Source organism: Anoplopoma fimbria, chromosome 4 (genome assembly GCF_027596085.1).
Source record: "Anoplopoma fimbria isolate UVic2021 breed Golden Eagle Sablefish chromosome 4, Afim_UVic_2022, whole genome shotgun sequence".
Taxonomy (NCBI): domain Eukaryota; kingdom Metazoa; phylum Chordata; class Actinopteri; order Perciformes; family Anoplopomatidae; genus Anoplopoma; species Anoplopoma fimbria.
Window position 1 is genome coordinate 5,658,438 of NC_072452.1, and position 24,031 is coordinate 5,682,468.

At 42.7% G+C, this 24,031-nt stretch overlaps 1 protein-coding gene across 1 annotated transcript in view; it reads left to right on the forward strand.

Moving 5' to 3' along the window:
• Positions 1 to 24,031, forward strand: part of aff2 (AF4/FMR2 family, member 2) — a 114,491-nt gene that overhangs the window by 74,995 nt on the left and 15,465 nt on the right. Inside the window, 9 exon segments of the mRNA XM_054598171.1 lie at positions 5,947 to 6,064; positions 6,616 to 6,718; positions 6,839 to 6,989; positions 7,148 to 7,363; positions 8,469 to 8,525; positions 8,527 to 8,671; positions 13,144 to 14,190; positions 14,335 to 14,450; positions 22,246 to 22,486. Coding sequence (XP_054454146.1) covers positions 5,947 to 6,064; positions 6,616 to 6,718; positions 6,839 to 6,989; positions 7,148 to 7,363; positions 8,469 to 8,525; positions 8,527 to 8,671; positions 13,144 to 14,190; positions 14,335 to 14,450; positions 22,246 to 22,486 — 2,194 coding nt within the window.

Below are 24,031 nucleotides of genomic sequence, written 5' to 3' on the forward strand. Positions count from 1 at the left end.
TGTTTACCAAAGAGCAGCCGCGAGCTTAGCCGCGGCTCGTAGGTATGTGGGTGTCGTGTGGAGCTTGTGAGGCCCGCTGGACATATCAAACCAACAGATCATTTTTCGTCCAGGCTGCGAGGGCTTTCATTTCCCTGCTGCGCTTGTGATTTTTATCACACAAATAAACAGACAAGACACCGAAAAGCCTCCGCCGGAGCCCCGAGATCTGACAAAGGTTATTTTGTAAGTCGTGTCTGTGTTACTTATGCAACACTGAAAATAGAGAGAGGGAAGGCTCGTCGTCCTAAATACACAGAAGACCTGCACTGATGTATAAGATATAGAGAGAGACAGAAAGACACCTGTGTGAATGAAACATGGAAGAAATGCTCTGCATTGTTATATAGAAGTGAAAAGAAATTCTTGATGCATAAACAAACATAAAAGATTTAATGGGAAACAAAAGATATCAAGATTATAATGAGGTAGAAATGAAAACTTTACAAAGGCATAACAGAATAAAAGATACAAACATACCTGTTAACCAATGGTAGAAGCTTTAATTGTGGATAAAGAACTACAGTTTTTTGGATATATTTTATCAAAACTGACAAAGAATTCACTCCTGGATGAAGTTTATACCTCTAAACTTCAACAAAACATTGCAGAAATGTATCTTAAATGTCCTGTAAAAACACTCCGTCAGTCTGCACCAGCTGGCGTCGCATTTTAATTTGGCACCGAAGACGGCATTCAATTATTTTCGACGGCTGATGGCTGATTCCTGAGAAAAGAGAGGGGAAAAAAAAGGAAAAGAAGAAAAGCGAGCCAGATGTAATGCTTTCACACACATATTCATCTCCTTTCATCTTGTTCCTCCAGCACATACTGTTTGTGTTGCCAGAATGAAATAGGCTAGAGAGCACTCATTTGAAAAAATCCCATCGAGGGGAAGAGACGCTCGCGCCGTCCTTTGACTTCACACGGCGCTATTTAAACAAAAAAACACAAACACATCAGTGTGGGGAAATATAGACTCGTCTCATGCTTCCAGTCAGTTTTATCTTTTGGCAAATAGAAAGGCGATAAAAAGACGAGCATCAAATTCATTAAATGTGCCTCGCACCATTTTATATAGCATGTACCACCCATTGGGAGAGTTTCTCTCATCAATTTAAAGAGCTGTTTCATGTTTCTAATAGAAGACGGCGAATAAAGAATTTAATGCATCAGACTTATCAGACGTTCTCCAATGAACTGTTATACACGACAAAGCCCAGAAAATACTATCTCATCCAGCATCTCCAGCTCTAATGACAAGTGAGATCAACACACTTCTACAAAGCAGACACTCGGTTGATGTTTGTTCTCACCTTGATTTCTTGCCAAATGTCGCATAGACAAAGTGGGCTAGCCCACCGGGGGGAGAGTGATTCGTCTCCCAGAGTCAAAATGTTGGCACTCATCAAACAATAAGGTGCTTTAGATGAAAAGCATCCACCAAATGGTATTATTCTTTGTGGCCGCAAAGAGAAGCCTTTGAACAGTATCTCTGATGCACTGTCCGGCTGCACATCATTCTCCGATCAATCTAGATTTGGTGGAGTGGAAGCGAACCCCAGATGATGATCATTTTCCAGTAGAAAGAAGTGCTAGTTCTGGTTATATGTGCTGCTTTTGTCTGAAAAACTAATACCCACTTACACTTGGATGATTCTGTCCAAGGACGTAGCTGCCGTTGAGGATGCTGAGGTCATGTCTTCGTGATATTTTGTTGAATCTCAGTGGGGAAATTTTATATGTTGATTTTAGTGCTTTTTAGATGTGGTATTTTTAGTTCCCCAGACTTGAATGCTAGTTAGCAGGCTTTGATACAACATTTAGACCTTTATGTTGGGAAATTAAATGGTAACACTTTATTTCATGGTTAAGTCCTAGTTTCTTAATCGTTTCCTTGAAATAACAATGTGATTTATAGGGAAAACCGAGACAAGGTTATGAGACGTCAGTATTTCTAAACCCTGCCTACGATCCAAGTTGGGGGAAAAAAAATACTTCTTCATCCACTACTGTTATGTGAACATTAGGATTTGGGTGGTTAGAGATAAACAGCTGCTGGTGCTAACTCTCCATTGGGGAAGAAGATGATGAAACTATAAGAGACAGTCAAACCTCAAATGAACAAAAACCTCCAGTGGAGCAGAAGCATCAATAGATGTCATAATAATTGCTGAGTAGCGTCATTGCTGCACTTTTTTTTTGGGACAAACAGAAAAACTATATTTTTGCCAAATTGATCATTTTCAAAAAGACAGGTAAATGGAAACACACTTAGTGACTGCTTCTATTTAGTCTCCAACTGTTTGTCCATTCAAAAAGTTGTCAGTTTAAGAGGTGAATAAAAACATTACTGTAGTCGTCCCCCAGTCTGGTCAGTATCTTCTTTTTGGATTTGAATCAAGAATAGTAATGTGTCTCATCTGCAACAGAGAGCTGCAGCTGACTCACAGGACTCTTTAGTTACACTTCAAAAGATTCTCTAAAGCCAATGAGGGACATATTTAAAAAAAAAAGGACCAGGATATGTTTCTTATCGCCATCTGTCTGGAATATCTGTCCCAGTAATCCATGTACGAACAGGCTGTTCACTGTTAAAAAATAAATAAAAAACTGAAACAGTGTTTGACAGTCCTGAGCCAAGAAATGTCACGTCTCACTGATCTTTACATGTAACTTGTCAGATTACATCTTGTTTGTGTTTCGGGCAGTGACAGCAGCTGATGAACACAACACATTCATTATGGGCCAGTAGGAAATGGATATGGTACTTTTAAAGCAGCACTATTGCCAGACAAGAACATCAGACATATCCGAAAAATCCCCAGATCATGTCTAACGAGAATGATGAGATGATGTGTGAAGCTGATGGGTGAATCCATAAAGAATGGATTGCGACCGTTGACCGCACCATGAATTGCGGGTCACTTGCAACCGCTATCTACCTTGTCTCAGGTCCAATGCGCTAATGATATTACGGGGGAAACACGCCCATAAAGTGTTGCAGCTGGGTGCAATTTGTCCTTTTTTGTCATCAGCAATGACGCAAAATGACGATGATTGGCAAATGTTTGAAATCTCAATTTACAAGTGATACGATAGGATTTAAGGAATTTTAGAAACAGATTCTTAAAACACTTAATGCCTACAAAATTTGTATTCTTTCATCCAACAAAATCTTCGCATGGTAGTACAGTATGTTTAAAGCAGCACCGGTCAATATTTTTTATATATTAACAACAGATCATATGACCTTGTGTAAAGTGAAAGGTGTCCCACACAGAGTTATCACCAGACTCCAAAGTTTCCCCCTGCTGGTTAGAGTGTTTTAGCATCTTTCACCTCCTTGTTTTTTTTTTTTCAGCCAGCAGCTTTGCTCAGCACCAAAAGCCAGACAGACAAAATTATCAACATTGGACTTATATTCATCAGGTGACCAGAAACAGTGAAAACAAATGCTAATGTCTAAAAATAACAGTTTGTTATATCAACTTTTAAGATGATACTATGTCAATGTTGTGCTTACAGCTCGTTACACTGCTCCTAAGTGGAAAAAAGAATCAATTAATGACTGCGGGTTTAAGGATGATCCGTTCTTAATGTGGCAGACGTTTCTCTCACTGCCTTGTCTTCAGCTCTCCTGTTGTTTTTCATTTCCCTGCCTGCAGTAATATAATGACAATTTTAGTTTGGATGTGCATCAATAACGTCCCCAGGTTATTTTGAAACAATGTGGATGAAAGAAATTGAAATGGTCCTGCTTTGAGAGGACGGCTGAATGTAATGAGCAATAACTCTCTTAATGGGATTTGTACATCTGATTACATTTGTTGTTTTATTGTGATGCTGAATTAACAGCCAGCTAGTGAAGAAAAATACAATTAAAACTCAGACGGACAAGATCCTGCTACTCTCTGTAGCTATTTGCATTGTTTAGTTAAAATCTGAATCTAACTAGCTTTCTCATATAATTATAAAACATTTTCTGGTGTGTTTTCTAAACACACAACTCGCGGGGAATTCACAGGGGAGGGTCTGCATAGGGAAGACTGCAAAACACACACACACAAACATGTATACAGTGAGATTAACTTGACGCTTTGCCAATATTGTTTCAACGGTGATGCTAATAGAGCAAAGTGAGGTGAAAATGTAATTGAAATTGAAAGAGAGAGCGAGGGAGAGACAAAGAGAAGAGATGAGTAATGATAGAAGAAGAAAAACAGGGCAGAGAGACTGCTTTCATACAGTATCTGTCAGTGTGTGTGTGTGTGTGTGTGTGTGTGTGTGTGTGTGTGTGTGTGTGTGTGTGTGTGTGTGTGTGTGTGTGTGTGCGCTGCCTCAGGAGCAGTTGATGGATTTGCTGCTTGACTGCTCACACAGATTGGTGCCTGCTGTGATGGCAGCCTTGAACTGAAATTACATGCACACACACACAAAAAGAGAACTACACGTAATTGCAATTCCTGCGTGTGTGCGCGATCGTGTTTGTGTGTGTGTGTGTGTGTGTTGTGTGTGTGTGTGTGTGTGTCTTTAAGTCGGGGCGAGCGGGTGTGTTGCCTCCAGGAGGCCATTTCAAAGCACTGTGGAAGGATGGATGAACACAAGGCCAACCGGAGCAACGGGGAGGATTGAGGGAGACTATTGAAGAGGTCCAAAAAGCACTGTGTTTATGCGTTTATTAATAGATGTTTATTATATTCTGTGTCATTTATATTGAATCAGTGACAGGGCGGCTGACTTCCCCAATTATCTTTATATTCTTTTTAATCAGTTAAACGAGATACATCACAACAGGACATATAAATAAAGATTAATTGTAAGAAATTTGCTTTACTTAAGAGTTTGATAAATCTGCTAATTAGAGTATGATTAGAAATTATCCTGATGTAGTTTTTTGATAAAAGTGAAGAGAATTCCCCCCAAACCTATTCCACTTAAATTCACTGATGAGATTAGTGTATTGTGGTGTGGTTGTATGTTTTGTTCCAACGGGCTGGAGTGTAGAGGAGAATCTCTGAGCAGCAGAACTGAGGATGAGATGGACATCCAACTACACCACCTGAGGAATATCACCACAGGAAATAATGATAGAACTTTAAGAGTGAGAAACTGTGTGTTGTGAATTGACAAAAAACAGAAGTTCTCCACTGCAAAACAATATTATTACAATATTATTACTACATTGTTTTTTTTTATGCACTGGACTTCTTTCAAACTGGTGGTAAGAAAACATCCAAAATACACAAAATAAGTATTTTAGATTATTTTTAGTTAAAACTTTGTTTTAACTCATAGCCAGAATATATCCGTTTCAGTATTCTGAAGGTTTTTTATGGAGGGGTTTGAGCATATATCATTCATAACCTGATAACCTGAATAAATTGTATTTTCTTACATTTGTTGAGATATCCAAAATGTTGAACCTGGCTAATGAATTTGATCATCTTGAAGAAGAAGTAAAACATCATCTGCATAAAGTTGAAATTTGTGTTCTGACTTTGCAGAGTGAACTCTTCTTCCTTTTCAGTTCTGCTAGACAGAGCTCACAGGTGGTTCATTTAAAATATTAGTATTAGCAAGAGAAAAAGTGGGCAGCGCTGTCTGGCCTCCATGTTAAATGTTAATCTTGATGTAACCCTGTTAAAGGTGGACATGAATGTTCTCTCTCACCATCTTGATATTCTTTGTTTTGTTACAGTGTGACATGATTCGATTCCAGAGTCCTCTCACGTAACAGATATGGATACCTTGATGGTTTTGTTACAGGGGATCTAGAAACATATCCTTTGCTTTTTTTAAACAAGCATATAACTAACAGAAATGTCTCTTTGTTTCTTTCAATCTTTCTGTCTTTCTTTCTTTCCTTCCATCTTTTTTTCATTTTTTTCTTCTTTTCTTCCGCAGTGGAGCATCAGGGAGCAGCAGTGAATCTGAGAGCAGCTCAGAGTCGGACACAGACGAATCAGAGAGCAGCTCCAGTGACAGCGAGTATAATCAGGCCTCGCGCACACACACTCCAGAGGTAGGATGATGAGTGAAACTATGAGAGCAAACAGAGGTTGACATGAGTTTATAAATGAAATGTATGGAATAAATAACATGAGCAGAACTGAAATATTGTTTTATTATTTTCACGTGAAGAACTAAGCTAATTTCATATTTTTTTGTGTGTTAAAAAACACCGATGTAGCATTTTTATTCTTCCCGATTCACCACTATTCACTTCGCAGTGTGTCTGACTGTACATTAAATGGTCTCTCCCCACCGTCTCTGGGTGGTGTTCTGAAAGTCATAAAACTCCCAACTGCAGAGAGCTAAATTGTAATATTATTTATCACTTTATTTTTAATGGCTCAACGCTGCCGGGTTTCACAAGCTTCTGCAGTCAAACCCACTGAGAGAAAGAGAGACATGCAGATAAAGTCAAATCATGTAGAAGCATGTAACACATGTGCAGCATTATGTTAAAACAATCCACAACACAAATAGAGCTACTTTCAGACAAAATCATATCTATAATTTCCATCAGGTTTATTCTTACTTCTGAAATATTTCGTTTTTTTCCCCCTGTAGCCTGAGCCCCCCTCTGCCAACAAGTGGCAGCTGGACAGCTGGTTGAATAAGGTCCAAGCTCAAACCAAACCCCTTGTTCCCCCACAGCCAGAGCATGGCACAGGTTGGTATGGACAGTAACAGCTACGGTGTCAAACAGCAACTATGTTATATAGTAAAAAATAATAATAATAATCTGGTTTGATCTGGAATACTTAATCTGGTCCAATGGTGCCCTGTCCAGGCTCAATCACCCAGGGTCCGGGGACTTTTTCTCCAAGGATTGAAGCACCAGGAGTGGGAACGGCCGCCAAGACCAAGCCCTGCATATCCAACAGCACCCCTGTTCCAGCAGCCCAAACGGTGGAACACAAGGATACAAGGGGAGCTTTCTGGTAAGAGTGCATTTTTTTAAATTTCCCTGCAAAAGTAACTTTTTAAATAACATCTGTTCAATTAATTAATGAATGAATTACAAACAGTGGGATGAACAAATTGTAGGAAACAACTGCGTAAAAGTCGTAAAGGTCAAATCAATTCTTGCTTCGCACAGCCCAGGCAGAGAGAAGGCCAAGGCCAAGCTCAGCCAGAAGACATCAGGGGAGGGCCAGAGGTCAAAGATGAGGATGTCACCGGGCCTGTTGTCAGCGCCGGAGGTCACGACCCAGAGGAGGAACACCACAGGGAAGAAACAGCCCAGACGGACGGAGAGGTCAAACAGTGTGGAGGATAGTCAGAGCCAGACGTGGAGCAGAACAAACCAGCATAGGTAAGGAAGAAAGAACAAGATCCCTCCTTAACATCCTGGCTGAGTGGTATGTGGTAACCATTAGTTAGCAGTTTAATCAATAAAGTAAGGCTTCATTTAAAATGTTAAATTAATGGTGGATCTAGACAATAACTTATAAAAACAAAATATTTGGCTTATTGACCAGGAAGGGGAGCTATAATTTTTTTTATTGTGAATTAAGACTCAAAATAAGCTGGGTCCAGATGTGTTTTTAAAATTTCAGGATATTTCTAAGTTTGATTCAATATCCAAAAAGGAATGGCATCAGTTTTTTTCTAACTGAGGAGTGTCTTTATTAGAGCCACTTTTCTACCTATTCTCTACTTTAGTCTTATCTTTTTATCAGTGTAATACGGCAGCATTGTCCCGGGTTTAAATAATACATTTGTTGTATATAATAAAAAGAATAAAGGTCCCAGGACACTCCCCTGAGGGACACCGCAAGTTATGCATTGAAAGAACAGATACTTGATCAACGTATCTGTTTTTTGATGGCTGAGGTAATGATTCTGAATTTATCCAGTTTCTACAGTAAGACCCTGAGCACACCCACACGCATTGCTAGAAATGTAAACTAACTAGCAATTATTTCAGATAATAACATCTTCTCGACTCAAGCCGTCAAGGCAACACTGTTATTTAGCATGGAGAGCTTACAGGGGCTACAGTGGATCGCTGATCTTCTTTGCAGCTAGTCACTGAACACTGTCAGCCCCACATCTGTTGTGTAGAATGCTCAGATTGAGTAGATGCCATGCCCAACTAGCTGCTCCGCTTGATGTGAGGCTAATTGGAAGAAAAACACAGACTTCCTAGTTTCGTTTCTTTCTTCTTTTCTCCCTCAACCACTTCTGCCCTTCCCCTTTCCGTTTTCCACATCCAAACAAGTTTAGCTAAATGCATGCTGTTTTCAATTGTTTCATGCTGTCTTATATATTTTTTCATTTTAACACACATTGAACCCCCGCAGCCGACCAAGGCGAGCATTATCGTCTACTGTTTAGCAGTGTAATACTGCACCACGGTAGCAGTGCCTTGCTCAAGGGTGACTTTAAGGGGATTGTGACGCTTCCCCCCCCTGTAGCCCTGCAGCTAGGGAGAAGGACCTGTTGCCTCCCCCTCCTTGGAGCTACAGAACCCCCGAGGCCACGAAGCAAACCCCCCAGTGGGAAAACAGCCCCCAGGAAAGAACCACGCAGTGCTACCAACTCAAACAGCAGCTCAGTTACTCCACCAGCGGCGCTACAGCAACCCCCCGTGCCAATACCTGCTGTCAGTGTAAACCAGGTTAGTATCTGGGGGGGCGGTGGGATACACATGTGTGTTCATGGGGGACGTAGACAGTTTCACCATTTTTCTTCTCAGTGATGGCATTAATTGTTACTCATAATTATACTAATCCCTCAAAGTCATTATTTATGACTGCCAGAAAGCTAATCCAACAATCCCCCTTTTCAGTCAAACGACTTTCTCAAGGAAGAAGAACAAGACACAAGCACCTTGGGACATTTACCCTTCACTTCTCAACATCTGGAATATATAAAGAAACGGTTTAAAACCAAGTGCTGCACACATGTAACTCTGTCCGCGTATCCTGTAATGGTCACTTCATCCTTATTGTCTCCGGACGATTTGTCGAAGCCATAAAATTCCACAGGATAAAAACTGTATTATTACATGACCATTATGGCTCAACACCGACTGGTTTTATCGAAATATGGAAAGTGAGAGAGGGAGTCAAAGAGATGGAGCTAAATCGTCGACCATCATCTCGACCGATAATGAGTGAACACTGTGTGGTTTTATGAAGATTGGGTAGTTTCAGGGAGAACGAATGAAAGAGAGAGAAACAGAAGAAGACCACTTACAGTAAATTGGCTTCATGTAACAAAGGCATAGATAGAGAAGGACAAGAATGAAGATTATATAACAATTATAGCAGTAAAAATCTTAACTTTACTTTTACTAAAGAAGGAATGCAGGCTTTTTATGCCTCAGCCGGAGGTATGTTTTCTCGTGAACAGAATATCTCTGGAATGCATCGAGGGAATATCTTTGGCACAAATATTCACTTGGACTCAGGGATGAACTAGACTGGTTGTCAAAGGTCACTGTAACCTTACAAAACACATTATTGGCCATAACTCAAGTTATACATAACACAAATGTCCAGTACGATTAAATGTTGATGTGATGACATTTTTGACGACACAGATGTAAACTTGACCTGACTGTTTGGTGGAGGCTGTAATTCTACTTCTAAGTATAATGAATTTAATAATTAATCAAAACCAAAACATCAACATCTCAAACTGCCGCTGTCATTAACAAATACTCGAAAATGCGCAAATAGGGGTTGACAGAGATGAATGTTCACAGTCAACTTTGGAAGAACAAAATAAGTGAGTCAGTTCTTTACAGACTCTAGAGTTAATTTTAGGATGTGCCATGTTTTGATCTTTGTTGATCTTTATGACACGGGAGTCTCACGTCGTTACATTTGTTTGATTTAAAAGACATAATTCCTCTGAGACAAATTCTGAGACAAATTAGCAGACAGCTATCTGTAATACTGAAAAAATGACAAACACCTTTTGACATTAGCAACTAACAAACGAAGATTCATGTTAAAGGCTTATGAAACCGATCGGAGAGTGACATGTCTGACCCTGACAGCTGCCACCTCTGCGACAGCAGGCTGAGGTTCAGTCAGCCTGACAACTATTCACAACTCCAAACTCATTGTCACAATGCACAGAATTCATTGAACGCCAACTTATCCACTACTTAAGTTTTTTTTTCCTTTTATTTAGAATAATTGGTTTCAGGAAATCTAAATGAAGAGAGAATAATTCCACTCATCCCAAATCTTTAGCTCTACTACTGTGTATTAAAAATTACATTTAACCCCCTGAATCCCAATCCTCTAGCATTTTAGTCTCTGTGGCCTTGTTTTTTACTTCAATATATACATCCTGCACCTCCATGAAAACAGCACAATCATGGCTTAAAGTAGAGAGAACTCAACCATGCAAGTTGAATTTCTTTGATAATATATTTAAGAAAAAATAAAAACAATAAAATATATATATCCAAATGTGACCAATGTCGGACAATAAAAACAATTCAGGCTCCACACTTTCCGTCATGGCTTCCCAGTTGTACCGAGGACGAGGAGTTTAAAGTTGTTTACAGGACCTGGTTACTGCAAACGGTTTATTTGGGGCCTAGTTTTTAAATGAGACATGTAGAATCAAGGTTTTTTGATGAAATATCCAGATTTGAAGGTTTGATTTGAATGCTTTTTTCTGACAGAAACGTTATGTTCAAGGACTGTCTGAAATCTGCATATACGGCAATACTGTCAGCTTCTGGCTAGGATTGCAATCGTATAAAGAAAACATACTTTTCAATTTTCGTGTTCAGAGGGTCAACGGCTGTCTATTTACATCTGTTCTGTCATAGTTGATTCTACTCAAGCAGTGTAGAGAAGAATTATACACGGGACAGCAACAAAACGCGACATGACATTGATTGAAAAAGGATTTTGCAGACGGCTGGGAGCAGAACACAGGGGTCATTTTCTTTGCTGCATCTACCTTTGCCGTTGCTTTCTCATGTTGATGTTGCACAGGCAGCAACGCGACTTCCTTCCTTTTGTCTCAAGCAACAATCATTGATCATTTCACATCTAAAATCTTTGACATCAGAGGGACAATTTTGATTGCATACTAAACAAGATCAGAGATGCCGGTGTAACCCTGCAAAGCTATAAAGAAAATGAACTTAAAAGACGCAGGCTGGTTTCATCATTCACATGCATCATGCACACGAGAAGAACGCCATGATGGTAAATGGATGTTGCACAAACAAAAAAAAAGAAAGTTTCTTCACATTAAAGGATTAATCAGGGTATTTTTATATTTTTGGTATCATCAACAAATCCCATAAAGAGACCAAAACAATGAATTGAAACTACTAAGTATTGTATTATCTGTGTACCCAAAGCCTGATGGATCCTATCCAACTCCATTGTTGTCTAAAAGATCATGCTTTTGCACAATATGCCATGTACTCTTTGTTACCACGATCATGGGCGCTGTAGTTTACTTCCAATCAATCGTGCTTCTGTAAATATTCAATACAGCATCAAACGTCTATTAATCCGTAGCTGTAGACAGTCCCCTACAAATCCACTATTTCCTCCTGTTTGATGAATGTTTGCAAAAAACTAAAATTCCAGTCTGATTTAGGCAATAGGAAATTGTGGTGTGCTTTAAAAAATGTACGTCTTCAGAAGGAGCCAACGGTCTTGGGACTGAGTTCCACAGAAAAGATTTTTGAGGAATGGAAGCATGGACATGTTGGTTTTGGTGTTTTCATAGGATTTGTTAATATAATTAAATAAATAGAAATATGCCAGATTTGTTCTTTTAACACACAGCTTCCCAAACTTTGAAGGATTGAGGTGTGATTAAAAGATGTCCTAAAAATTCAGCAACCCCCCCCCCATCTCAATTTGACACTTTGTTATTGCTCAGAATAATATTAATTAATTAAAATGATCTAAACTAATATATACAGAGAGAGAAAGAGAGCTAGTCTGTTGCAGGTAAAAAAAATTTAGAAGCCACTTTCTGTTTACGGATACATTGTACTAAAATAACGTTACAAACCGTTTGAAATTGTTGTCCCACAATGTTTGAGTGACATTTTGACAGCTAAATTTAAATAAATGACGACGTGAACTTAGTCCTTTGATAGAGTGATGCAACAGGCTTACCATCGGGGGCCTAATGAGGAAAATGATGCTGCTGCATTGATGCTGTCAGGGCTTTGATGTCTGGCTGTATAGACTCATCACCCAACGCGTTCCTGTACACGGTCTTTAAGGCCACAGAGCTTCACAGAGACACGTTGTGGCAAACGGCATCAGAAACATTTTGCCTTTGTTGCAGAGCTCTGGGTATTCTGCACGCAACTGACGCTGAGCCAAAGGCCTTCCTTTAAAAATCGGTTTCAAAGAGCTATCACAGGATAGATCGTCAGGGTCGTTCTGCTCCTCGGAGGCCAGACCCTCAATTACATCCTCTGGATGGTTGGCAAAAGGGATTCTGTGTCCAGCTGTGCTGTTCACTGAGGCCAGGGGAGTCGTCCTGCATCTTCATCTCTTTAAAGGCTGGAGGTGTGCTGTCACAGCAGATGCTGCAGAGTCAGGAAGTGACTCCTGCTCCTTAGTCAAAAACAAACTAGCTCGTAAATATAAAATGACAAGTTATTTTAATACATTTGCATTTTTAAACGCATCTACATGTGTCATCAGACTGCCTGTGCTCCGTTGTGTGACTGGTATGAAATTAGACAGTCAAACATGTTTCATTTCACTACACAGATTAGTGGAACAAGCTTGTGCTGACTAATTTGCATGATATTATCACATCCAGTCATATGTGATTTTAGCATTACAGATTCTTCAACTGAAGGGGCATTAAAATGCATTGGCTGATATCATAGAAGCATGATTTTTTTTTCATTCAGACAGCAGAAGATAAAGATAAAAAGGCATTTTTGGGTTTTTTTATGTTTTAGTTTTACATTGTGGATAGTTTAGAGTAATTACAAGTTACATGTGTTTTTGTGTGCATTTTCCTGATGTAGCCACAGGGATTCTCATCAGGTCACTACATATGAATTATTAGCCGTGTTATTAAATCTTTCCAGAACTCACTCCCTTTTGTCCCTTTCTGTCTTTAAAACAGGACAAGAGGAAACACAGAGGTCCAAACACCAAAATCACACCCAAGTCCCGCGAGTTCATCGAAACGGACTCCTCCTCCTCGTCCTCAGAATGCCACTCGGATCCGGAGGAAGCCCTCAAAACCCCCGCGCTGCCGCCTCAAACGACGCGCTCGGCCATCAACACGCAGACTCTAACCAACACACACACGCACACGCCTCCTCTCCCACCATGCCTCAGCTCTGCGGGGAGCCTGGGTACTTTCGGAGGGAAGGGACTCCGAGTCAAAGACAGTGGCAGCGTGACCGCTAATGGTAGCAGCAGTAGTAACAGTAGCATCACCAGTGGTAATAACGTCAGCAGTAGCAGCTGTAACACCCTAAGCATAAGCAACATAAGTGGTGTATTTGGCACTTCTGTTCCTGACCCCGGAGGGTTAGGAGGACAGCGCAAAGACCCGGTGTCCATGTCACCACCTCCCAACGTCAGACACGACGTGCCTCCGTCCCCCTTGAGGGAGTACCAAGAGATCCAGAGTTTATGGGTGAAAATCGAGCTGAGTCTGCTCGGCAGGGTGCCTGGCCAGGGTTCGGGGGAAAAATCCAGAGCGGGACTGGCAGAAAGGGACGGGAGCGAGGGGAGGGAGAGGGAGAGACAGGGGGAGAGGATGGGGGCGACCGAGAGAGAGAAACAGAAGCAGGCAGAGAGAGAGTGGCCGGGGCTGAGAGAGAGGCAGAAGCCACCTAAAGGAGAGAAACAGGAGGAAGAAAACGAGAGATTGGCACAGGACAGAGGGAGGCAAGGTGAGAGGGACAGATTAACGGAGAGAGAGAGGCAGACGGACAGAGAGGACAGAGACAGATCAGGGCTTGGGGAGAGGGAACGGACGACGGGGAAGGACAGAGAGAAGGCGTGCCAAGGTCCGGGGGTTCTGGACATCCCCCCTGTGCAAGAGCAGAGTAATCCCAGGCTGGCAGGGAGGACGGAGAGCAAACACAGGAGGCAGGCCGCTGGAAACACGGCCGTCCCAACAGAGAAACACACCAACAAGAGCAAGAGGAAACACAAGGTGTGATGGTGTAGGATTCTCCCTGTTTTAATCCCAATGGCTCATATATTTTACTACACAACCTCCCGATCTGTATCATTTTCTCTCTCTAAAATATAAATTCTATACTAAGATTTAGTGTGTTTTCTGTCCTTTGCATTGCAGTCGGACCACACTGAGTCGTCAGTCAACGGCAATAAGAAGCTGCGATTGGACAAAGACTGTCAGCTCCTCCCACCATGCATCTCTCCGATACACAACCACAAGAACAGCTCTGCAGAGTGAGTAACGTACTTTACACAAAAAAGTACTCGTAACACGGACCCATTCATAAAAATGTTGCTCCACAGCACTACTAGTGTCTTTCCAAACTATGTCAGTTGAAGCTGGAGTTCGGTACGATTGTCTCCCGGCTCTAGCAGTCGGATTAATTACACAAACACTTTCAACGCTGCTTATAACGTATGCTCGAGATGTTTGTCCTCGCTGTCTATGGCTTTCTTTTTTTTACTTTAATCCTCTGAATCCTCTTTTTTATCTGGAGCATCCACTCCAGTAACTTTTCTTGGATGCGTCCTAGGATTTTAACCATATCTTCCGCCCTATTCCTAGCTGATCCGTCGCTATGGTCACACCCCCAACTTCCTTGCATCCCCCTCTAGCTCTGGCCTGTTGACATAAAACACATCAGATCCAGGGCGCCAAAAAAGATATGTCGCCACAGACACCACAACTCTAGTATAGTGCGAATTACAGACAGTTTTTCCATGCGGCAATAGACTTAATCAGCATTTAGTGAGCTTGTTTGACAAGGGCTTGATTGTAACATTTATTTGTAAAATGAATGGAATCCAGCTTTAACAGGGAGGACAGGTTTTCACATTCATGGTGAATCAAGATTTAAAGTAGCTTTCTTTCCAATAAAAATGTCTGCATTACATAAAGAAAACTGGAAAACTAAGTTATACCTGTAAGCTGAAAAATACTCAATGTTGCCTTTCCCCATTCTCCCCTAACGCCACATTATCATGGTACTGGGATTGATGCTAGTGGAGGTAATCAGACAACTTTAGTGAGTATTTTTAGGCAGTCTTAACATTTTAAATGTGGCGTTGAAGTCACCGGAGAGGTAAGTTCAATCCACACTGTGACACCGGTGTGACAAAGTGAATTTCAGCTTTCCATGTGAATTATTAAAAACAGACTAAGCCAGCTGTCGCTATAAATAAGCCCCGACGTGACAGGCGCAGAGGAAATATTTTTATAGCATCACGGCGTCATCAAAGGATGCACAGAGGGGAGCGGTTGAAGGGAGAGAGGGGCGACCTGGACTTGAACCCGTGACATTGTACGGCAGACATCCCAGAGTGTCTGTTCATCATCCAAGAGGCTTTTTATGGAAGCTGTAAACTGGATGATGTGATCATCCCGCTCAGACCCATTCAGCAATTTCTGAACTGTGGCTTTTGACAGTTATTATCACCCCGTTTTAATCAGACAGGTCGTATTTTGACAACAGATAATAAGAGAAGAGTTATGTTAAGGGTTAAGTTTTCACCCCTGGAAAGGCTTAGTTTAGATCTGTTTGTTTTGGAGCGTTTGAGCACATTACAATTTCGGTACGGACCATAAATAGTCTTATAAATCATAACTCGTCCTTTTTTGGAGTTAAAACATAATGTCAATCTGCCTTTTAAATGTATTAATTACAGTTTTTTCACTAATAGGAATGAAAGGGATTATTTTGAGAAGATATCCAAAATACTTATTTTCCTCTGAACTAACTGGAGGGGAGTGATTGACAGCAGCAGCAGGCTAATTGCTGCTAACGACATACAAAGGAAACAAACTTACTGTAGCTTGCCAAGTAGCTAGCACATAGCTAGCATGCCATGGCCAGCCAGTGTGTTGTTAGTGATATTGAGAAGTTCAGCCCACACCACAGATTAAAAAAAGCAAAGTTACATTAACTTATAAGTTTATACGCTGGTTAATGTGCTGCAGTGAACAAGCAAGCATTAATTATCTAGCATTACCCAACTGAATGTGTGTTTTGTCATCCTTCAACAAGGTATGGTGAAGGACAAGATGTGTGTTTGTTAGTTGGTTAAGAATGAGACTTTAGCAGGGAAGTTAAAGAAGGTTGTTGTTCAAAGCACATTGGCCGATCCTAATATCCCCCCATTAAGCTTTGCTTATACTCGTGTTATACTGCGATCTTCAAACATTGAAGGAGGCAATGTGGGCAGCATTATTCTCCAAACGCCAGAGGGCGTACAAACAAAATGATCTGTGAAGAATCAAAAATAGAACCAGTGTAACTCATAGATATGCCCACAGACTGTAGGTGTAAACGGCCAAAAGCAATAAACAAATATCCACAGTGCAGAGGAGGGATTGTTATTATCTGTAAACTAATATCACATATTCATGGACTACTTTATTGCCTTTGTTACAAGTGCTGTAAAGAAAGTCAAGTATTACATGCATTATAAAGAAACAAATGCTTAATATCCTGTAAACTATTTATATTGGCTGCAAAATATTTACTCAAATGAAGATTTTTAGGACCACCTGTTTCTAAGGCATTAAAAAATGAATTGGCCTCCTTTGTATAATCCCTAGACATGTTAGTGTTTTTATCAGTCAGCAATTTGTGACAGTCACGTGATCGTGGCCTCACAGTGACTTCACTACGGCAAGTATAAACTAAGCTTAAGGCCTTTAAAACAAGAACCCCCAGGGACTTAACTGTCACCTGGTATATGGTTGAGAGTGAGAGGCTGCAAGGGCTTGAAATGGTATAATGGTATACATGTCACGGTACCATGACAACGTCATAACATGTAATGTACCATTGTGGGTATTGATTATATATTGTTTACTCCCTGATTTGAAAGTCTTCCAGGCTCTTGCCTCACGAGACAAGCAGTAATTGTCAAATAATCTATTAAGTCATTTTTGTCATAACAGCTTCAATAACAAAAATTGAAAGAAATAGTTGATGAATAAACAAGGTGAGTAATATAGTCTCTGCTTGCATTCCTCTGATTTCATGTTTATTTTTCAGTATCATCTTAAATCCTTAATGTCTCTGTGGTAATTTAATGTGCCAGGCCCCCCATGTGCTGTCCTCATTGTTTATCTTTTTATTTTATGCCTTCGGGCTTTTCCTGGTTAACCCATGTTAAACGTCACAATGCTATGAATTATGGGTAATTCCCTCAGGCAAAGTTTGCAGAAATGCGGACCTAAGGAAAAAGTTCATAAAGGTTCATAAAGGGCTCAAAATACCTGAGAGAGAGCTTGACACCTGACAGTTTGACAGAGTGGGACAGCCTATATATATATATACTGTATATATATATATATATATCCATCCATCCATTTCCTTCCGCTTATCCGGGGCCGGGTCGCGGGGGCAGCAAGCTAAGGAGGGTCCTCCAGACGTCCTTCTCCCCAGCAACACTTTCCAGCTCCTCCTGGGGAACCCCGAGGCGTTCCCAGGCCAGACGAGATATATAATCTCTCCAGCGTGTTCTGGGTCTACCCCGGGGCCTCTTACCAGTTGGACGTGCCTGGAAAACCTCTAAAGGGAGGCGTCCAGGAGGCATCCTGATCAGATGCCCGAGCCACCTCAGCTGGCCCCTTTCGACGCGAAGGAGCAGCGGCTCTACTCCGAGCTCCCTCCGGATGTCTGAGTTCCTCACCCTATCTCTAAGGCTGAGCCCAGCCACCCTACGAAGGAAGCTCATTTCGGCCGCTTGTATTCGCGATCTCATTCTTTCGGTCACTACCCAAAGCTCATGACCATAGGTGAGGGTTGGAACGTAGATGGACTGGTAAATCGAGAACTTTGCCTTACGGCTCAGCTCCTTCTTCACCAAAACAGTCCGGTACAACGCCCGCATCACTGCTGACGCTGCACCGAACCGCCTGTCCATCTCCCGCTCCATTTTACCCTCACTCGTGAATAAGATCCCGAGATACTTGAACTCCCTCGCTTGGGGCAGTGACTCACTCCCAACCCAGAGGGTGCAATCCACCGTTTTCCGGAAGAGAACCATGGCCTCAGACTTGGAGGTACTAACTCTCATCCCGACCGCTTCACACTCGGCTGTGAACCGCCCCAGTGCGTGCTGAAGGTCACGTTCTGAAGAAGCCAACAGAACCACATCATCTGCAAAAAGCAGGGATGTGATTCTGAGGTCCCAAACCAGAAACTCTCCTCCCCCCGGCTGCACCTTGAAATCCTGTCCATGAAAATCACAAACAGGATTGGTGACAATGGGCAGCCCTGGCGGAGGCCAACACGCACTGGGAACAAGCTCGACTTTGTGCCAAGTATCCGGACACAGCTCTCACTTTGATCATACAAGGACCGAATGGCTCGTAGTAACGAACCAGGTACCCCATATTCCCGCAGTACCCCCACAGGACTCCCCGAGGGACACGGTCGAAGGCCTTCTCCAAGTCCACAAAACACATGTAGACTGGATGAGCAAACTCCCATGCACCCTCCAACAGACCTGCAAGGGTAAAGAGTTGGTCCGCTGTTCCACGTCCAGGACGGAATCCGCATTGCTCCTCCTGAATCCGAGGTTCGACAATCGGACGGAGCCTCCTTTCCAGCACCCTGGAGTAAACTTTCCCGGGGAGGCTGAGCAGTGTGATGCCCCTATAATTGGAGCACACTCTCCGGTCCCCCTTTTTGAAAATGGGAACACCACCCCGGTCTGCCACTCCACAGGCATTGTACCCGACTTCCACGCGACAGTGAAGAGATGTGTCAACCAAGACAGCCCAACAATGTCCAGAGCCTTTAGCATCTCCGGTCGAATCTCATCCACTCCTGGCGCTTTGCTGCTGAAGAGCTTTTTAACTACCTCAACGACCTCCGCCAGGCATATGGACGAGTCTTCCCCTGAGTCTTCAGACTCTGCCTCTTCCACAGAGGACGTGTTGGTCGGGTTCAGGAGTTCCTCAAAGTGTTCTTTCCACCGCTCGACAATATCCCCAGTCCGGGTCTGCAGTTCTCCTCCCCTGCTGAGCACAGCCTGAGAAAAGCCCTGTTTCCCCTTTCTGAGTCGTCTCACGGTTTGCCAGAACTTCCTTGAGGCCATTCGAAAGTCCTTCTCCATGGCCTCGCCGAACTCACACCCGGGTTTTTGCCTCAGCAACCGCCGCAGCTGCAGCCCTTCTGGCCAACCGGTACCTGCCTGCTGATTCAGGAGACCCCTGGGCCAACCAAGCCCGAAAGGCCTCCTTCTTCAGCTTGACGGCCTCCTTCACCGCTGGTGTCCACCAGCGGGTTCTCGGATTGCCGCCACGACAGGCACCGATCGCCTTCCGACCACAACTCCTAGCAGCAGCTTCCACAATGGAGGATTTGAACATGGCCCACTCGGATTCCATGTCCCCAGCCTCCCCGGGATGCACGAGAAATTATTCCGGAGGTGGGAGTTGAAGACCTTGCGGACAGGATCCTCAGCCAGACGTTCCCAGTTCACCCTCACTACACGTTTGGGTTTACCGGGTCTGTCCGGCAGCCTCCCCCGCCACCTGATCCAACTCACCACCAGATGGTGATCAGTTGACAGCTCTGCTCCTCTCTTCACCCGAGTGTCCAAGACATACGGCCGCAGGTCTGATGACACAACTACAAAGTCGATCATAGACCTTTGGCCTAGGGTGTTCTGGTACCAAGTACACTTATGAACCTCCCAATCACACCCCTCCAGGTTTCTCCATCGTTACCCACGTGAGCGTTGAAGTCTCCCAGAAGAACTATGGAGTCCCCAGTCGGCGCCCTTTCCAGAACACCACCCAAGGACTCCAAGAAGGCCGCGTACTCCGAACTGCCGTTTGGTGCATAGGCACAAATGACAGTCAGAGACTTTCCCCCTGCGATTCCTAGTCGCAGAGAGGCGACCCTCTCGTTCTCCGGGGAGAACTCCAGAACAGCGGCGCTCAGCCGGGGGCTTGTGAGTATCCCCACACCCGCCCGGCGCCTCTCACCCTGGGCAACTCCGGAAAAGGAAAAAGTCCAGCCCCTCTCCAGGAGTTTGGTTCCAGAACCGGTGCTATGCGTTGGTAGCGCTCCACCTCCCGCACCAGCTCCGGTTCCTTCCCTGCCAGAGAGGTGACATTCCACGTCCCTAGAGCTAGTCTGTGATGCCGGGGTCAGCACGCCCAGGTTCCCGCCCCAGCCTGCCGCCCAGCTCACATTGCACCCGACCCCAATGCCTATCCCTGCGGGTGGTGGGCCCACAGGGTGGCGGCACGATGTAGCTTTTTCGGACTGGGCCTGACGCGAGCTCCGGCGAGCTCCCTGGCTCCAAGAGGGTGCCCCGGTTTCCCTATTCCGGGCGAGGTGCCACAACCTTGCATCGTCTGATTCATTGAAAACCCCAATGTATATATATATGTGTGTATATATATATATGTATATATATGTATGTGTGTGTGTGTGTGTGTGTGTGTGTGTGTGTGTGTGTGTGTGTGTGTGTGTGCAGGGCTGTATGCATGTATAAAAGAGCTATGAGAGCTCTCTGATGCTTTCCTGCACACACACCGGCATCCACTTAAGGATAGACACACAGAGGCACACAAATTAGCATAGTCTTGCACACACAGATGCGCTTGCACACATCAATTATGCTGTACACAGACACAAAAGCACACACATAACTCACACATTCACGCACTGCAGCAACTAATTAGTCTTTGTCTCCCTGGTTTTGTATATTATCATTAATGTCGGGGCCCGGGGCGTTGTTCTGCAAGCTCAGCAACTTTTCCCGCCGCATCAAACCCCCAGAGTTTCCAGGCGGAGGAAAAACATAAAAATATTATCTGTTGTGCTGCAAACAATATGAGTCACAGGAGCAACAATAAGGCGGCTGAGGGAATAATCGTCGATGCTCAAGCAGGGAGGGCAGAATCACAACAATTTTAGAAGGAAAATATCATTCAGCAACTGCAAATGAAGTCTCAACAAAAGGGATAACTCAGAAGTAGGGCTTTACATGCACCATGTTTGTGTCTCTGTTGAGAAAAAGAATGTGATGGCAAAGATAAAGGAGGTAAAATATAGCCATGTCCATTGATTGGCGTAGCCCTGAATGCTGCCTCGTGTATCAGTGTTTCATTACGCCGTCATCGATAAAACATTTTCGCTAAGGCTAGATAACACAAAACAATGGATGATCAGCATTTTACCAGAACCCCTGACAAAAGAAAAATCATCTCTAGAGGAGTTATAGTAAAGAAACACAGGAGTTTTTGGCCACTGATACATAGATTTTTGGCTTTGGTATTGAGTGTTTTATTTATTTTCATCGCACTACTAGTGCTAAATACTAAACACATCAGAAGAGGGAGTGTATGTTCTCAAAATATCATCATAAATTATATATAATTTGGATGTATTTTTTCCCCTGAAAATGTGATGCTGTTTAGTGCAGTCATATTCCAAGACTGACAGCAGTTTAAAATGTGATAGCAGCAGAATCCCCAAAGCACATATATTTATATTCTATTTCCATTCATAATGTGATAGCAATATGAATAATAAATGTTTGTTTTTATATTATATTTGTGGGTTTATGGTACATTTATCTGTCTCTGCTGTGCTATGATGAGGTATTTAGAGGTTCCAGTGTCTTTGGGGTTGGTGGCTTTCTGATATATTGCAGTCTAAAAATGTTTTATGAGTCATGATTGATCATTTGTCAGTTATAGATTGATGTCATGATTATTTCCCCCTATTGTCAAGATTAATTGTGATCCGTTGTTTTGGGAATGTGTTTTGCACTGCCTCACACCAATGGGAGGGTGTTAATTGAAGCAAGAATAACACTTTAGCAATAGTCACATGTAAGGCAACTAATTAATGCACATATCCTAAATAAACATTTAGTAAAAAGATAATATTCAGTTACGATAAATAAATTAATATTTATACTGCCTTGTCTTTTTGTGCCTGTTTGTGTGTGTGTGTGTGTGTGTGTGTGTGTGTGTGTGTGTGTGTGTGTGTGTGTGTGTGTGTGTGTGTGTGTGTGTGTGTGTGTCCAGTAGCTCACTGAACAGGAAGCAGTCCAGACGGCGTGAAGACAAGCTGCTTCCCCCCCTCCTGTCGCCGCTCTCTGACGATCCACCTCGTAAACGGACCTGTGACAGCAGTTCCTCTCTCAGCCAGGAGGGCATCGTTCCGCCGACGATGCCCTGCTCCACCTCCTCCACTTCCTCTTCCTCTTCCTCACACAGACACAGGAGAGGGGAAGGCAAGGCGTCAGCACACACGAGGAACGGCAGTGTAAGTGCTAGAAAGTACTGCTGTCGTATGTGTGACCATTAACACCAGCAAACTTGCTCTTATTAAAACAATACACCAAGAGTTTCCAAGAGATTGGTCTTTCTCATTTCCCAGTTTGTACATCCCTGATGCCTTTCCTCGCCTTCTCCCCTCGCATCTAAGTCACACCCACAGGAGACGCGAGTGGAGGAGGCGAGGAAGACGGAAGGAGAGGGGAGACGAGGAAATAGGCATTTAACAAATGACACATCCTTGCCTTGGAGCCACCATTTTTAAGAGACGTCAATTAAAAATGATGTGTGTCACAGCTGCATCAGCTGTTCTGTTGTACGCACACACACACACATACACACACACATACACACAAACACACACACATACATTTATATATATGTTGCATTACAAATGTTTGTTTGAAAAGTAGATATAGTGAAACTGACAAATGTGTATTTATATATATATATATACATATGTACACACAAACATAATTTCTTAATCAATTCTTAATGAAAGAGACTATTACTGATAAAATAATCAGCTGCTGTTGGCAACATTATGTCATGATTCTATCAGTTGAAGTGGATGTAGCTTACATTCAATGATAAAAACATGAGAAATATAACGTTTAAATTTCATACGGTCAGAACAGCGCCTTATGAGGCGCTACACAAATAGTGAAGAGCAGAAAGTTTGGCTGTGCATTTGATCGATCTGATCATCTTGAATAACCTCAATTTACAAAAAGAGCAGTTGCATTTGTCGAGTCCTGCCATGGTTTGTGATTATTCCATCTGACGCCTCTTCTGTATGTCACGGATGTCGGAAAGGCCTCTGCAAAAGATACACTGGTGTATTGCTTCTTGCTCTTGCCGCAAGCCTCCTCGCTCCCCAATCCTCGCTCCTCAAAATGCATCTCAGGAAATAGGACGTCCTTCAAGATGGAGCGCTGAGATCGATTTTCAGGTCACAAGCAGGAGGATCGAGGAGACGGGGAGGCACAGAATGGAGATATGAGAAGAGCCCTGTGTTGGAGTGATAGTCGGCTGGTGGCATTATCTTTTTGCAAAATTTAGTTGCTCCCCAGACACTGACGCTGTTCCCAAAAATAACTCTAGAGTTAATGACATGCCATGAATCTGCAGCGTGACACACATCTCCACAGGAGTTTCAGGAGCCAAAGTCACTAAAACATGTTGTTGAGTGATGGTAGGTCAGAAGCATTCAGCCAGTTCCAGAATCATATACATTATTTTTCTGGATATATTTTGTGTCATTAATCTAGATCTGCAAAGTAACTAAAGCTATCAAATAAATAAAGTGAGTTAAAAAAAAGTTAAAAGTATATTTGTCTCTTCAGTGGAGTAAAAGTATAAAGTTGCATAAAATGGAAATACACATGTACGGTACATGACGTATGTACTTTCCACCACTGTTTTTGTTGTACGGTATAAGGTAATGCATGAAAAAACAGCAAGACAGATGCAACAGCAGAACTGCTCCCATCAAAACACTAAATGTAAAAGTATTTATAAAATTACATTTAAA